A 17018-nucleotide genomic window follows, 5' to 3' on the forward strand; every position below is an offset into this window, starting at 1 on the left:
TAAAAAGACAATAAAGACTGCTTTGTAATGTAACCCACACAAATGTGGGAGAACAATAAGATGTTTTCTCTGTTTTCATTTCAAATATTGGCCTATTACTTTTGCTAAACTTCTTTAGGGATCAATAAAATATCTATCATCTATCTGTCTATCTATTTAAAAAGAGATATCTCGGGATTTTGTTCATCTTTAGTACAGAATTTTAAGACTGGGTTCCCTGGATAATCTGGGAATACTCAATCTGGGACTCTGTGTCATGACAATGACCAGTAACCTCTAGCAATGTAACCTCCTGAAGCCTGGCACTGTTGTGTACAAAGTAAGAAGACAAGCCCCATTTGTGCAGTCTGTATGCATCCTTCTATACTGTCAAACAGACCTCAGTTGTGGGGTTGTGGCCAACAACGCACAGATACTTCCTTTCAGAATGCTGGGGATTGCGGCTTTCAAGATTTATATTAAAATACCAAGAGTGTGCAGATCTGTCCTCAAAGATAAATGTGCTACTTAAAATAATCTAAAGTAATTCTGCATGTGTTTCTGTATAGCTGTAATATAGTCTTCAATATCCATTTTACAATGTAAAAGAAAATCATAAAAAGAAAGAAAACACATGGAATGAGGTGTGTCCAACCTTTTGACTGGTACTGTAAAAAAGTATTTTTTTTTCAATTACATTCTTTCAATACCTCAGTTACTTAAAAAACATCTAAAGGATAAAACATTTTTTCTAGGTTTTAGGAGGTTAGTGTTTAGATTCATCCACATAATGCAATCACAAAATGCATCATAAAAAAACATGCTCAGTTTCAAAAACACAATTGCATCACATTAAGCAGCATGTCAGTCAATCAGAAGCAATCAGAGATGCACGTTCTGTTATTCTGTAATACTATAATATGATTTCTGAAGCACCCAGATGTTAGGTACCAACTATGTTATATCAGAAAGTCTATTTAGACTCCCCTCTTCTACATAATGATGATTCTTCTCATGGCTGATGATTCATTTGCAGTTGAAACATGGTAATGAAATCTCCATGCTTTTGACCATCTTCCTTTTTAAAAGTGTGAATGCAGACGTCAGCGTAGATGAATGTTCTGCCGCTCGGATCCTGTGCAGTAGCTGGTCTGGGTCAGAATGGGTCTGTTTGGTCGAACCAGGCCACACAGTCTGCACAGAACCGCCCTCCTCAGGAGGATGTAAACCCATGGGTCCAGGATCTGGTTCCAGGAAGCCATCCTTAAGGTCAGAAGAAACATCGGCTGCTCATACTGCCTGGTGGTGCCTCTGTAGAAATGTCTCACTGATATGATAATGTAAATCTGAGTAGGGGAAGAAGGATAAGAGCAACATTAGAAGTGGAATACATACAATGGGGATTCAAGATGTCTGCACTGCATCGACTGTGTTATAAGCAGTAGTATTTAACAGTTTATTAGCACTAGCATCTATTTATATCTCATTAAATCAGTCATACACACAGGACTGGAGCAGTGTAAATGCAGTGCAATTCATAGTTGTTGATGCTGTAGGTTTCATGCAGAAGTATACATTTGCCTTAACTGTGCTGACAGTAATATCCTGGGATATTAAAAGTGGGACATATATATATATATTTGACTTTATCTGTTATAAAAATAATGGTAAATAACTGGTTAAACAGTTGACAGTGGAAACCCCCAAATCTTTAACTGTTTTTTTAAATATTTCAAAACTCTGAAAATTAATGTAGACTCTCTTTCATATAGCTGTTTCCTAAGTTCCTAATGTACTTAAGACATAGCAATTGTGAAGGTCAAGCTGAAGTTTGGAATACCATATACTAGAGGCCTGATATTTTCCAAGTCATTACATGTAATGGGATGGAGTGTTAGCTCTACAGCCCAGAGGGTTGTTGAACGCAATTGCAGAACAGTTGAATTAAAAACGAAGAAACGATAAAATAAACAAATAAACGTGGGATCAAACTTGTGGCATCAGGGTCCCAGTCCAATACATTGTTGCTGCCTCCGCTAGTGAATTGGGACACGACTGGGAAAAAACACTCTTATTAGGAAATTGGAAGCCTAAGAACTAGCTGAAAAAAAAAACGAAAATGGGTGAAAAAAAATATGCAGAGCGCGAAAGAGAGACAGGGGAGAAATGTACACAAAAAAGCTCAGCAGAGAAGCATTTTATATATTTTTTTATTTTTTCATTATCGTTCATCATAGTTCAAACAACCTTACGGTTCAGATGTTTTATGCTTGCGGGGCACATCTTGCCGACCCCTGTTCTAGAGTGATGGTGCACTGTTCTACTGTGCAGCATTATCTAAACAAATATGATAAATATAACACAAATACTGTTCTGTAAAAAAATACTTAAATTACTGGAAAAAAAAACATTCTGGATAAAAAAAACAACACTTTTGCCCATGATTGTATCTCATTTGGTCCCATGCCCTGAACCCAATTATATGATAAGTCTGAGCTTCAGGTGTCCATTTTGATAAGATGTTGGTTTTGAATAACTTATTAGGTCGCACATTTCAAGTCAGAAGCCTAGACCTCATTTACCTCAATTACACTTTCACAGATTTTCTTTTATCTGCTGCAAAAACACACATTATGTAAGGGTGCAGACTGTGGCTGGGCAACCTGCTATGCCACCCCCAGCCACCAGAGGGAAACCCTGAACCACTGCACCCTGATTACAGGGAATTAGCAACACCTGGTCCTCTCCTATTTAAGGAGAGCCAACCCCTAGCCCTGTGCTCAGTCTTGAGTGTGCCTGACACGCTCAAGTCTCTCTCAAGTGGCCTCTTGAATCTCTTTTCTCTTTACTATTGTGTGTCCCAGACTTACCCTTCTGAGGTTTCCTCTCAGGGTTTCTCTGGAAACTCTCCTTTCCAAGTAAAAAAAAAGTAAAAGGGGAAGAAATAGTCTTCATTCTAAGTATTTTGAGTTTATTTATTTATTTTTTGGGTCTTCTTTGCTCTCTGATATTTGAGCTGGCCAGTCTTCCCCTGGGAGTCTAAGTTTTCCCTTTGGTCCTAATCTCTTATTTAACTGCTCCAGCGGTGCAGTGCATTTTCATTTGTTTCACAAAGCAGAAGTTGGGGTTTTATTCCTCTGTAAAGCAACTTTTCAGTTTCTATTTTAAATACATATCTCCCTTGTTCACCGTCCCCAGTTCCATTAGCACTTTCTGCAGTTGCCCTTGGTTATTACATTTGTTCCTTATTTCTGTTCTACTTTGCACTTGGGTCTCTCTCTAAATAATTCAGATGGTAGCTCACTTAGTTTACTCTAGTCCCCCACCCATAAGGTTGGTGGTTAAAATCCACCTTCAGGTGAGCTACCACATTACACATTAGTATTCTGTAAGTGGAAACACTCACAAGAAAGGGGCTCCAGCAGACCCAGGAAACCACATTTACCACCGCTAGCTGAACCATCATCTCCACGTCTAAGGACTGCAGAGAAGAGGATTGACCGTGCCTCCTGGACGTGGTTGGCTGAAGACCTTGATTGCTAAACCTGGCCTGCAGGAGCGTCAGTCCACTCGTGGTGTTACAGAATACAGAAACAGTAAGTGCTACCAGGCCCAGGCTTGAGAAGATCAATACCAGGCTGACGTCAGCAGTGGAGAGCGAACCCTGCACAGGGAGGAAACACCAGGTACCAGGAAACTGGAGTTTGTAGCTGCCCACTCCCAGCAGAGGGAGCGCTGCTAAAGTCAAGGCCACGGCGAAGAGCAGGAGGACGGAAAGTCGTATATGAGCTGTGGTGACCACAGCCGAGTGCTGGAGGGACTGGGTGATGCCCAGGCAACGTTCCACTGCCATGGCACAGCCCAACAATAGAGGGCTCAGGCCAAAGAATACCATACAGGCACCAAACAGTTTGCAGAAGGCTTGAGTTGGTTCAATGACTCTGGACGCTGTCCTCTGCCTCTGGACCTTCTGCAGGTGCAGGTAGAGGCCGAAGCCTCCTGTGACCAAATGACCTGTCAGATCAGTCAGTAGTAGAGCTGCTGCCAACAACAGGAAAGGGGTCTTAGCTCTGCGATGGAAGCGAGTGTATGATTTGGCAAGGATGGCCAGAGCTGTTAGGTTTGATAGGGCTCCAAAGGTCATGGTGAAGTAGGACAGTCCATAGTTTGGTGGACTCTGTGGAGAAGAGGCTGATGAGTTTGAGTAAAGGGCAGAGATGTTCAGGTCTGCAGAATGCTGCCATATGAAAGGACCAGCGGAGGTAACCACAGTATCCATGATAGGGGAGATGGGGAGATAGGGTAACTGGAGGACTGGACCTGGAAGACAAGACAAAGGAAGTTTAAAAAAAGTTGAAGGTGAAGTAAAGGTTTATTGTTATATGTTATAAAGTACCCATAAAATGAAATTATTGGGCGCCGAGTGGTCCAGCGGTCTAAAGCGCTGCCACTATGAGCAGGAGGTCGCCGGTTCGAACCCCAGCTCATGCAGCTTTGCCATCAAGCTGCCGGCGTTAGAGGGAGCAAAATTGGCCCTGATAAATATTGTAAAACACAGTGTACATCTAAAATATCCTTCCTTTAGTGCTTCAGGCTAATGCTACCCAATTTCCACAATGAGTGTGGCTGTGTGAACAGCAAAAACTGTATTGAATTTGACATGTTCAATTCCTAGGCCACTTAGAGAGACTTTGTCTGAGACTTTGTCTGAAGGATCAGATTGGAATTCATGGAAGTTTCACGGAACTTTCATGACAAAGTAAAAAAAAAAAAGAGTATATATAGTATCTCCATTTTTGTTCATTTTTAGTTTAAAATGACCTAAAATGCACTCTTTTTACATTGACTTCCATTAAAAGTAAAGAAGTTTTTTTCACTCTCCTGTGAAGTTGCTGTTTTGGAGGTACTTGTTTTTTTATTGGATGGATGGATGGATGGATGGATGGATGGAAATTTAGGCAATTTAGACAGCAATGATTTGGGAATGCCCGTGAGGAGATGAGAAAATGGACAGCAGCAGTAATTTTTGGGTGTCAAGTGCAGGGTAATAGAAGGTAACAGAGCTCATAAACACTTGGGCTGATGTCTTTGGTTAATTAATATTAGAAGACTTATGTCCCAGCCTCGCAGTATTTCTAATGATCTGCCCAAATGTGGCTATAGGTCATGGCTACAGCATGAAAAAAAAACTGTCATTGGCGAAAAAAAAAAAAATCTGCACCTTTTTCTGCACCTAATTTTGATTACATCATTACTTCGTGACTTCTTATGTGAACAGCATAAAATAAACATTAGATTTGGTCAGAAAATCATATTTGGGGGCACTTTTTTTTACCTGCTGTGTGAACATAGCCCTTAAAATCTGAATTGTATTTGTTTTTAATGTTAGAACCTCATGTCTGTACCTACATTTCTATTTGATATTCCTTAACAAGACCAAGAAGAAAATTGTAGACATTTAGTCTTGTCACAATTCTAATGGTTGGCATTAGAATATAAATAGTATCTACCCTCATATATGTAGATGTTTTATTTGGTTTAAGGATGCTCCTCAATATGACTAAGGCCAGGGAATTTTGCACTGTTCTGCAAGAAACTCATTTTATTTCTGAAGTCACAGTCCCTCTTTTAATACCATGGAAGAAAATGATAAGCTCAGAGCTCCACATATCTTGCAGAGGTCATTTTGACACTCTCAGAAGCCCTAAAGGGGTGAATCATCTCACTTCCTAATATTTTTGCCCAAATCATCACCCCACCATCTTCTTGCTGGCATTATCTTTTTTAAACAAGCTTGCCATGTACTATTCTTTCATTATATTTCTGGACCCTTTGTACAAAGATTTGTAAATTCAAAGCTGAAAGCTACAAGTTACAGACTTGTTTAAGATGCATATTGCACTTAATGGATAAACTGGACTTCCATTGGAAAAGCTCACTTTGCTTTAGCTCTGTAAACTAAATGAAGGCAGCCTAAGATGCTTGGCTGAGAAGATAAGAGTGGGCCTACCAATATCTAGATATGTAGACATTCTGACACCATCTCTGGTTTCTACTGCATAGATTTTGCTTGCAAATTTGAGTAGTAATGGTTATGGAATTAAAATCATTATTTGACTGGAAATTATCATTCATCAATTATCAAATCACCATTATCTGGAAAACAGCATGAACTTTTATTTAAACTCAATAAGTAAAAGGTTTGTCCAGATCTTCTGAAACGGTAGACTTTACGTTCATTTAAATCATAAACTTCCCAATGGCTCAGTTAATTCTTTGAATGTCATGCACCTCTTGTTCTTGTGGGAGTGACTAGATCCCGTGCTGGCCTGTTTGTGATTTCAGAAATAATTGGGGCCTGGGTGTTGCAATAAATCCAAAAGTGGGCACATGGGCACTGCTTATCTGGCATAGCTGTTAAAAGCTAATGAGAAGAAAACAATGGGAAAAAAATGTCAGAAGAAATCCATACAAAATCAGAACAAGTGCAGTTTTCTGAAAATGCGTGAACAAAGGATAATGAAATGAGTGAGAGCGGCAGAGAGAAACAGAATAGACAGAGAAAGAGAGAGAGAGAGAGGATAGTGAGATAGAAAGAGAGAGAGAAAAACAGAATAGAGTGAAAGAGAGAGAGAAACAGAATAGAGAAAGATAAAGAAAGAGAAACAGAATAAAGAGAGAGACAGAACAGAGAGTGAAAGAGAGAGATAAAAACAGAATAGAGAGAACCAAAAAAATATATAGAGAAACAGATTATAGGGAAAGAGAAAAAGAGATAACAACAGAATACAGAGAGAGTACTGGACTATACACTCTAAAAAACAGAGGTACGATATGAGTACTTTTTTGTACTGAAAGGTACACTCTTCATAATTGTACTCTCAAAGGTACAATATTGGTCTTTACAGGGTCAGATTTGTTCCCTCTGAAGTACAAAATAATTTATAACAGCTATAAGTACAAATTTGTACCATTTAACCTGCAGCCAAAGGGTACATTCAGTATTCTGTATCACTGCACTAATAAACAGTATATATTTTATTTGCACATTTTTTATTTGAAAGCCAGACAATTTTGGATCATCAAGTTTTTGAGCCTTATTTAGTTGATGATAATGTTTATAATTTTTATAATCTATACTGGCACAAAAACCATGGGTACAAAAAAGGACTTTCACTGAAAGGTACTTTTTTGTACCTCAATATAAGATACAGCCCCAACGACAAGCTCTTTTAAGTACATATCTGTACTTACTTTTCTTAGTGTGTATATATATATATATATATATATATATATATATATATATATATACACACACACACATATACTGGACTATATGTATATAGAATAAAGAGAGTGATAGAAACATAATGAAGAGAGATATATAAACAGAATAGAGAGAGAAACAGAATAGAGAAAGAATAGTGAGAGAGAGAGAGAGAAAACACAAGAGAAGGCACTGTGCACTGATTATTTATTATGACCATTATAAACAAATTGCCCAAATGTCATCTTTAGAGTCATTCTGGGGGGGAGAAATGATCAGGGTGGTTTCCGATATAACTATCTCTTACATCTTCTCCGGAAATTTCTTCTTATCTAAACCCATTGTCAAAGACAAAGAGCGATTTGGATTTTAATTCATGAAACCTGCGGCAGGGCGATTGCTGTCCAGCTGTCTTTATGAGCTTCTATTACGGAGCAAATCTCCATCAGCGGAGAGTGACAGGGCGATCGGCTGGCCCATTACACAGACACTATTACCGCATGGAGCAGAATCACACTCACAACAGAGGAAGAAAGAAATGGCAAGCTATGTCAAAATTATCCGTCACAGACTGGAAGCTGTAACTGTGGTAGCATATCACCACACGTTAAAATATTGTATCTCCATTTTTTTTCCCACAGTTCGTATTTCTTGTCTTCCTTAGTGCTGATGAGATCTCAGACCACCACATCTCACGTAGAACTTGAGCAATGAAATGAATGCTACAAAACTTCCTCTACAAAACTTAATAAAAAAAACTGTTCTATTATTTATTCTATCTTATATTATTCCATTCCAGCTCTTAATTTACTGTGATTTTGTCTGTTGTACTCATGTACTTTTGTGTCATTCACTCTGCTTTCACACAGCACTGCCACATTGGTCTCTCTTTCCTATTTGTTGCACTTCTTTTAAAAAGAATAGAAAAAAAACCTTTATATTTTTTGTGTGCTGCAGAGCTGAAGTGTGATGTGTTCCTCTAGCTTTAAGATAGAGAGAGAGAGAGAGAGAGAGAGATAGAGTGCCCAGCTCACAAAACCATCAAAGAATCTAATTTTAGTGCTAAAGAACTTTTGTTAAGTGGAGAAGCGAGTGGACAGGCAGCTTCTCCATGTGTCCTGTAGTTGGAGTCTAGTCTCCGGAGCCCTTAAAGTTTTCAGAGTGCCTTATATGGATCACAGCCTCTGCACTCACGAGACTCATCAGAATGTCTTGCGGCATAAGGTCGTAACACAAGCAAGGAATAACGCTTTGTAATCCATGTAAACCAGACAATGCTCTGTGAGGTGTATGTGTGTGTGGAGTGAAGGTGTATTTATAGGGAGCTGAACAGGTGAGATCAATACTCTGGTGATTGACTTCCTGGTGCTGTCGTGTGCAGTGTCATGAGTGTTGAAGGCACAGGAGCTCTTTTGGCACCAGGCATGACGAACATTTGATTTTTAACGTACTTTGTTCAAATCCCCAGAAGTGGGGCTTCTACAGAGAGGCTTATACTGTAGCTGTGGATTCTTAATTTCCTGTTTTATATGATGCATCTTTGCACAAATACATGATTTGGACAAAAACAAGCATGAAAAAGGTAAAAGATGGACCCGTGGAAGATGTGTGAGCAGGTCATTTATCGGAACAGCAATGTTATTTTATTTTGCATTCTGTTTATTGTTGATTTGTCTAACGGGTCGGGTTGGTTGCACATTAAGTGTATGTGGCATGTCTGTGTTGCCAATATAGCAATGAACATCTTACGGTTGACTGTTGTCTGGATTTTAACCAGTCAGTGGCGTCAGAAATGTACCTATATGTTCACACGCAGGTGTTAATAGACTGGTGGGGTGTAAGATTGTAATGAGCATGAATTAGCATACACCCTAACGCAGGGTGTAAGATAGGACCCTTGGAGTAATGAGGCAATAGGTTGAGATTTCCATCATGCCCAAGAAATTTATTAATTGCTTTGCTAAATACGTTTAATTAGAGGACTGCATTTAAAGTCATTGCACATGTATACAATTCAAGTCCTTGTAAGTGATTTCCTGAGTGTCTATTGGTCAGATAAATCAAAGACAGACACATACAACAACCAATTACACATGAGAGGCAGGTTCACGGACACACAAGTCCATCACACAGCGAAAGACAGAAGATGAGTTTCTTAACATTGCTGTATAATTATCAAATTTCATCAAACTTGAAATTTGATAACAGAGAGTTTTAATCACACTTTGGATTAGAAATGGCCAGATCCAGAGATCGGCCTGCTCTCTCAGTCATGTCTAAGTCAGCCTGAATCTTAAGACAGTTGTCAACCTTGAATAAATGAACGTTAGACAAAGATGCCATCAGCTACCTTCCTACCATTCTAAAAAAAAAAAAAAAAAAACAATCAAGCAGCTCCTGCTGAATACGACTATGGATTAGGATGCCGAGAAGAAATATATAAGTGGCTTTGAAAGAGGGTTCCTTATTGGGGCACAGATGGTAGAAGCTGTAGCCATAAAGACTGCTCAACTGCAACAAGGACAGTAATTTGCATTTAAAGCAGTTATTAAGGCACACTCTTGTGATACACAAGGAAATAGAGAACCTCAACTGATGCTCAGGTCTGCAGAGAACAACAATGCACAATGTGATCATGCATAGAGACACAGAAACATAGAGACGGACATTAGATAAGGGCTAATGATTATTAAAAAATGATCAGTCATATTCTGTGTCCAGTGACAGAATAAAGCTTGCTTTGATATACTTCCTAATTTATTTTTCTAGTCTACATTACATGTAATTTCTCTTATTTAAAGTAATCCTGAAATCAAATCTGTTTACACTGTTAATTGACCCTGGTCATAATAGGCATGATGCACCTATAAACACTGTATAGTCAAATGCTTTTGGACTGCTTGTCCATTGATCATAAGTATCATAAGTATATTTTTTAAAAGTATACTTTTTAGTATACTTTTAAAAAATTTAAATATGTACTTAAATCCCTACTAAATGTACTATTAAGAAACAACTTATGGCAACTTAAGTATATTTCAGTTGCAATAAAGCTATATTTAAACACAAAATAAAAGCGTTAAATTGTGCTTTCAGACAAACCAAGTCTCCCTGAAGCTGCGGGAGTCTCCCGCATTTCGGTAGCGGCTCCCTGATGCCCGCGAGTCACATATAATCTCCCGGAATTCAGAACGAGCGCCCCAAACGCGCACAGAGGCCACAGACTTTTATTCTCTAATCATGTGTGGTAAGCAGAGAGAGAAAACAGAGAGGGTTCTGATTGGCCTGTTCTCTGCAAAGACAGCCAATCAGTTTTTAGTGTGGGCGGGCAGTGTTTTTCCCCCCTCCTGGACGGGATTTGTTCAGTGAGTGAGAGAAAGCAGATCATGGCGTAGGCAATATTAATAATCATTGTAATATGGTATGAAATGTTTTTGATGTTGTGCAATTTTTTGTGATATTGTAACTGTCAATTTTTGTCAAATAAAGGCTTTTTTTTCCAAAAAAAAGAAGGAAAGCAGAGGCAGGGCCTTCCAAAAAGGAAAAAGATAAAACTCATTTCACCTCTGAATACTCTAAATTTAATAATAATAAAAAAAGTAAAATGAATTAATATAAAAGTAAAGTTTCATTATCCTTTGGTGTGTGTGTGCAAGTTTTTTTTTTTTTTTTTTGCAGGGATTTTTTTCGTGTCCCAAATTTTTTTGGTGACGAAGTTGACCTCCCTGAAATCAACTTTTGCAACTTGGGATGTCTGTGCTTTTAAGGTCTTCCGCAAACATAAGTAGATTTAAGTTTTTTTTAAACATAATTTTTAACACACTGAAACTGATTTTGTATTGATGCACATATTATGTACATGTTAATTCTACTGGGAAAAACATTACACTAAAGTACACTTTGAGAAGTATTTAATGTATTTAATGCCACTATATATATTTATATATATTATATATATTTATTTTTTGAACAACTTCTGCAAACTTAAGTAGATTTAAGTTTAGTTTTTTTTAAACATCATTTTTAACACACTTGAAGTATACTGTCACTAATTTCCATATTGGGGCACATATGTACCCCTTACTGCTACTGTAAAAATAAAATAACTAAAGTGCACTTTAAGTAGTATTTAATGCCACTATATATTTTTTTCTATCAACACAACATATAATTTAAAGCATATTGCTTACAAATACATTTTATGGAAAAACAGAAAGTATATTTAATGTGTATTTTCATAAAGTATATTAAATTATGTATCTTTAGTGTACCTTTAGCATGCTGTACCTAATTTGAACATACTTTTAATGCTCTTAAGTATACTTCCTTTTTACAAGAGTACTTTTGGACATAGTTACATAAATCTTAACATGAGTTAAGTGCCGTCTGAGGGATCTCAGAGGGATCAGATTTCTGTGGATACTGCCTGTTGACATTACCTGTTTAAAACCACATCATCAGGTAAAAATCGATTTATTTTTACCTCATTACTAGCCCTAAATTACCCCGTTCCATTATTTTTGGAATGTGCTACAGGCCTGAGATACAGAAATGTACACTGTGTTGTCAAAAGTATCCTATGGTTCCAATAATTCACGTTGTGCAGTGGATAACACCACCACCTGCCAGGGAGCTACCATGTGGGAGACTGGGGTTCAATTCCAGGTCTGGGTGACTGAATGCTGTGCTACACCAATAGGAGTTCTCGGGAGAAGGAATTATGGAACATTCCTCTTCACATAACTGTTTCAGTTCAGCAATAATCTTGGGATATCTGGTTTGAATTGATCGCTCTCTTGAGGTCATGATGCCACAGCATCTCAATTGGGTCGAGGAGGTCTGGACTCTCCAGAAGGAGTATTGTTTTCAGTTGTTGATTTACTTCTATGTTTTGGGTCTTAGTCCTGTTCATCCATCCATCATCTATCCTCTGTTGAGCTTCAGTTGGCTGACAGATGGTCTTAGGTTTTCCTGCAAAATGTCCTGGTTAAATTGGGAATAATTTTTCTTTTGTTGATGACGGCAATCCGTCCAGGCCCTGACGCAGCAAAGCAGCCCCAATCCATGATGCCCCCTCCACTACATTTAACAGTTGGGATGAGGTTTTGATGATGGTGTGCTGTGCCTTTTTTTCTCCACACACAGCATTGTGTGTTCCTTCCAAACAACTCAATTTTGGTTTCATCTGTCCACAGTATATTTAGCCAGTACTGCTGTTAGTTTAAACAGACTGTGTTTGTCTATTGTTGTGACTTAGATGAAGAACACATTTAATGACCAATTTATGCAGAAATCCAAGTAATCCCAAAGGGTTCACATATTTTTCTTGCACTTGTATGTCAACAACATCTGCAGAGTCAATCACTACAGAACATTCAAGTGTAGAGAGCTCTAAATAATAGGTTCTATATCCAAACAGGACTCTAGAGCAGAGTGGAGACGTGTTCTCTGGAGTGATGAATCACATTTCTCCATCTGACAGTTCAATCGATTATTTTGGTTTGCCGGTTGCCAAGGGTAAAGTTTGGTGGAGGGAATTATGATAGTGTGGGGTTGTTTTTTAGGAGCTCACCCCCTAAGGGTCCAGTAAATGGAACTCTTAATGCCTCTTCCTGTTCAGACACAAGCTCCATTAAGAGACAAATATAGTGTACAATCTTTTAAGAGACAATTTAGAGATTTTTAGTTTTTTATGCAATTTATCATCAAACCTTTGTTAGCTGATTTGTTATAATATGGGTGCTAATGCCTTTGATGATGTGTTTCTGATGGACCCATGAACTTGTTTACCAGAAAGACATGTTCCAGAATTGTGTTTAATACTCCAGTCCATTCCCAGAAACTTGTAGAATTGATGCAAAGAAACAATACAGCTAACCTGGTGGCTTATGGAGGCACAGCATTTTTTTTTCACCTTATTTACACATTTTCTCCCCAATTTACAAGGCCAATTACTCAACCCATTCATTAGGACTCCCCCTATCACTAGTGATGAAGCAAACCCAAGAGGGTGAAGACTAGCACATGCCTCCTCCGACACATGTGAAGTCAGACTCCGCCTCTTTTCGAGCTGCTGCTGATGCAGCATTGCCGATTAGCATCACAACGTTCTTGGTGGATATATACATACATTCTTATACATCAGCTCACAGATGCAGCCTTGTGCTGATACACATCACCCTAGGAGTGATGTGGGGAGAGAGTGCCATCTACTGTTCCCACCCAGAGAGAGCAAGGCCAATTGTGCTCTCTCAGGGCTCCAGTCAGGGACAGCCAATGGCAAGCTTCAAGAACAGGACTCAAATCTCCTGAGAGGCGCAGCATCTTAATGACAGTCAGTTAGTGTAGTTGTCATACTCACTTAGCTTTGTGTTTCTGTTTTGCTCAACAGGATTTAAGCAGTTTGGAACTTGCCATCTGGTGAAAAAGAGCCAATCTTTGGCAAAAAGCCAAAAACATGACTTTGTCTGTCTGTTATTCTACAAATGTGGTGCAAAAAAAAAAAAAAAAAAAAATCTAACAAAAAGCAATGGCTTTGGCAGCAAACCTGATCTGAAACTTAAGAATAAACCAAATGACTGCAAACACTGAGAATGAAAAGGTAAAAACAACTGAAATGAAAAAGTGAAATGAAACAAAAATTAAGAAAGTTTTCTTTACATCAAGCCAACCACAAGAATAAATGCAATATGTAATGGGAGAAGTTAAAGAATGCAGGTTTATTGGCTAAAATATGTACATATATTACACAAAAGCCGATGTATTGGGTGTTTTGTAGTCTGCCAAATCTCTGCTGGTTCAATTTATATTCATAGGCTTTGTGTCCAATAGAGAATGTGTAGAGAATTTTAAAATGAAATAGGCAGATGCCTAACTTGAGTCTTATGATACCTCACACGACAGTATGATGCCCTTATGTCGCATTTTGTATTTTTAAAATTCTTTATACATTCTTTAGAGTGCACTAAAGTGTAGCCACATTATTAATCAGTATATTTAAAGAGTGCTAAAATTGAAAAAAAAAATGTTTACTTATTATTATACTTTAATTACAGTATAAAAATAGTACAAAGGTCTTACTTAAATTGTCCTAGTGTCCTTAACTGTACTAAAGTGGAACTATTTTAAATATAATTAAGTAACATTTTAACATTTAAACTTCTTCCTGTATGTAACCCCATATTTTAAACATGCTTACAGTAAAATTCTAATACATTTAATGAGCAGAGTATTACAACTGTATCACTATTATACACCAGGTATATTAAAAATGAACTAAGAATTGATGTTAAATATATGTGATGTATTTACATTAGAGTACAAATATGCTTCTTGTTCCTGTCTTTAGTAAGCGGCACACTTCTAGTATACTTATTTATACTTATTTGTATCAAAATATATTTTAATATAGTGTTCTACAATTCTTAGAGTGTTACAAATTGACTTTGAATTGAATTTTTACAATTTTTACACTGTACCCCATAATTAACTTAGATTTATATTTTCCTAATTATAATTACAGAGTATTGAAATACATTTTAACTATATATATGTAATATACTTGTTGTATATTTTTGTACAACTTTTTAGAAAGTAAATGTATATATATATATATATATATATATATATATATATATATATATATATATATATATATATATATATATATATATATATACATTTACTTTCTAAAAAGTTGTACAAAAATATACAAAAGTATAATTGGAAATAAGTATTTTAGAAGTTTATTGAATTACATTAAACTAAAAGTGTACTTCATAGTAGTCTATTTATTTAAAATACACAATATTGTACTTTTTTAAAAGATGATAAAAATGTATTTGGTGAAAGCATAATATTATTTGTATGTATTATATGTACTTTTAATATTTTTTTAAGTAAGTACATAAATATGTTAGTATATTTACAGCACACTTAGACATTTCTCAATATGTTTTAAGTACAGTTAAGTATATTTTTGTTTCACCAGGGTGTACCCAGCTGGCTTCAAATTTTTATATATTGGACATATTTTGTTTGTTTCACACCTTTTTTTGTTTACCACATACATCCATGTGTTATACATCTGTACCTTAATGATACAAATCAGAAGGGGTGTGTCCAAACTATTGACTAGCACTTTAGGCCATAACGGGCAGCACTATCCCAGGAGTTTGATGCCTAAATGTCGTAGCTATACCAGAAAAAAAAATTATATTATGTCAGGCATATGATCAGATGATAAGTGTGTCTGAGCAATAGATTTCAGAGGCACGCTTTGCGTTCATGGACGGGAACAAAAAGCAAACCCAAAAGGAAATCATAATTGGTTCCAGTGCTGTTGTTTTCACTTACTTTACTGCTAGAGGGTGTTGTTTCTTGAATATCAACTATTTGCCATAGATGCACATGAGCAACTAGAGTTTTTAAAGACCACATAGGAAATCCTGAGGATTTGCAAGTTGTTTCATATCAATCAAAACTGAAAAAAAAAAAAAACAATGCAATAAACCACCTCGATTCCCCATCAAACAAAGCAATAGTATGCTACTTAGTCTTATCTAAAGCTCTGGAAAAATTTAAGAGACAACTTTAGATTTTGAATGAGTTTCTCTGATTTTGCTATTTGTAGGTATATGTTTGAGTAAAATGAACATTGTTGTCATATTTTATAAACTACATTAACTACATAACTAACACGTCTCCCAAATTTTAAATAATATTACTGTCAATTAGAGCATCTATTTGCAGAAAATTAGAAATGGCTGAAATAACAACGGACAAAAAAAAAAATTCAGACCTCCAAAAAATGCAGTGAAAACAAGTTCATACTCATAAAGTTTTAACAGTTATTTGGAGGAATAATACCCTGTTTTTTAATCACATGCAAGTTTTCATGCATCGTGGCATGTTCTCCTCTTTTTGTTGGCTAGTTATCATCCATCTTCCTCTTGGTTATATTTTTTTAATTTTTCAATTTGGTATAATTAAAGAATCAGGGATTTTTGTCCGACAGCTGTATATTACACTATGTGGACAAAAATACTAAGACATCTGGGGGGTTGGGGTGGCGATAGTATTTCAGCTCTTGGTCATGAATACTCATACATGCAGGCATATCACCTCTGATTGGCTAACAGCACTGCGAGGCAGTGACAGTTAAACATGTTTTAAAATAAACATTTTTTTTTTACACAAATAACAGTCTTTGTAATGTCATATGTTACTGTACAACATGTGTAATAATGCCCTGCTGAGTAAACAGAACTGTTCTAAACATACACCTACCTATCTCAACCTATACACCTACCTATCTCAATTGTACTTTGCTAGTGGTACTCCATAGACTAATTCTAATAATTTGTTCCTTAGCTCTGAATTACTAGGCAGAGCATATAACACTAATGTGTTATTTGCATACATAACGCAGGAATTGATATTTTCTTTTACTAGCTACTGCAGACAGTGGTGCTGAAGAAGAGTTTCATGTGCAGCATCATAAAAAAAGAACGTTTCACAAAGAACAAGAACAAGTAGTTTTTAGTGGAAGGACACAGTTTAGACATTTCTATGTTCTCATAAAAGATAAGAGTTCCCAATTGAAGCACATTCTTCAGGCTTTTGCTGCATTTTTGGATCTGAAATCCCAGGACAGATACACACCTTTTCCTAACAGTAACCAGAGTGACATACTGCGGCACAATACCTGGAAATGAAACATCTCAGACAGTGACTGGAACTGCAGTGAATGTCCTGCGCACAGCTTTGATCT

General features: G+C 36.9%; 1 protein-coding gene across 1 annotated transcript; it reads right to left on the bottom strand.

Annotated features, from left to right (window-relative positions):
- Positions 1-884: 884 nt before the first annotated feature.
- On the bottom strand, positions 885-4293 carry ptger1c (prostaglandin E receptor 1c (subtype EP1)). The gene is made up of 2 exons (XM_007229087.3): positions 3386-4293; positions 885-1325 (listed from the first exon to the last, which is right to left on the bottom strand). The coding sequence occupies exons 1-2, from the start codon at positions 4256-4258 to the stop codon at positions 1083-1085; spliced, it is 1116 nt and encodes a 371-aa protein (XP_007229149.2). The 5' UTR covers positions 4259-4293; the 3' UTR covers positions 885-1082.
- Between the last annotated feature and the right edge of the window lie 12725 nt (positions 4294-17018).

The sequence above is a fragment of the Astyanax mexicanus genome, chromosome 3 (assembly GCF_023375975.1).
Source record: "Astyanax mexicanus isolate ESR-SI-001 chromosome 3, AstMex3_surface, whole genome shotgun sequence".
In the NCBI taxonomy this organism is placed as follows: Eukaryota; Metazoa; Chordata; class Actinopteri; order Characiformes; family Acestrorhamphidae; genus Astyanax; species Astyanax mexicanus.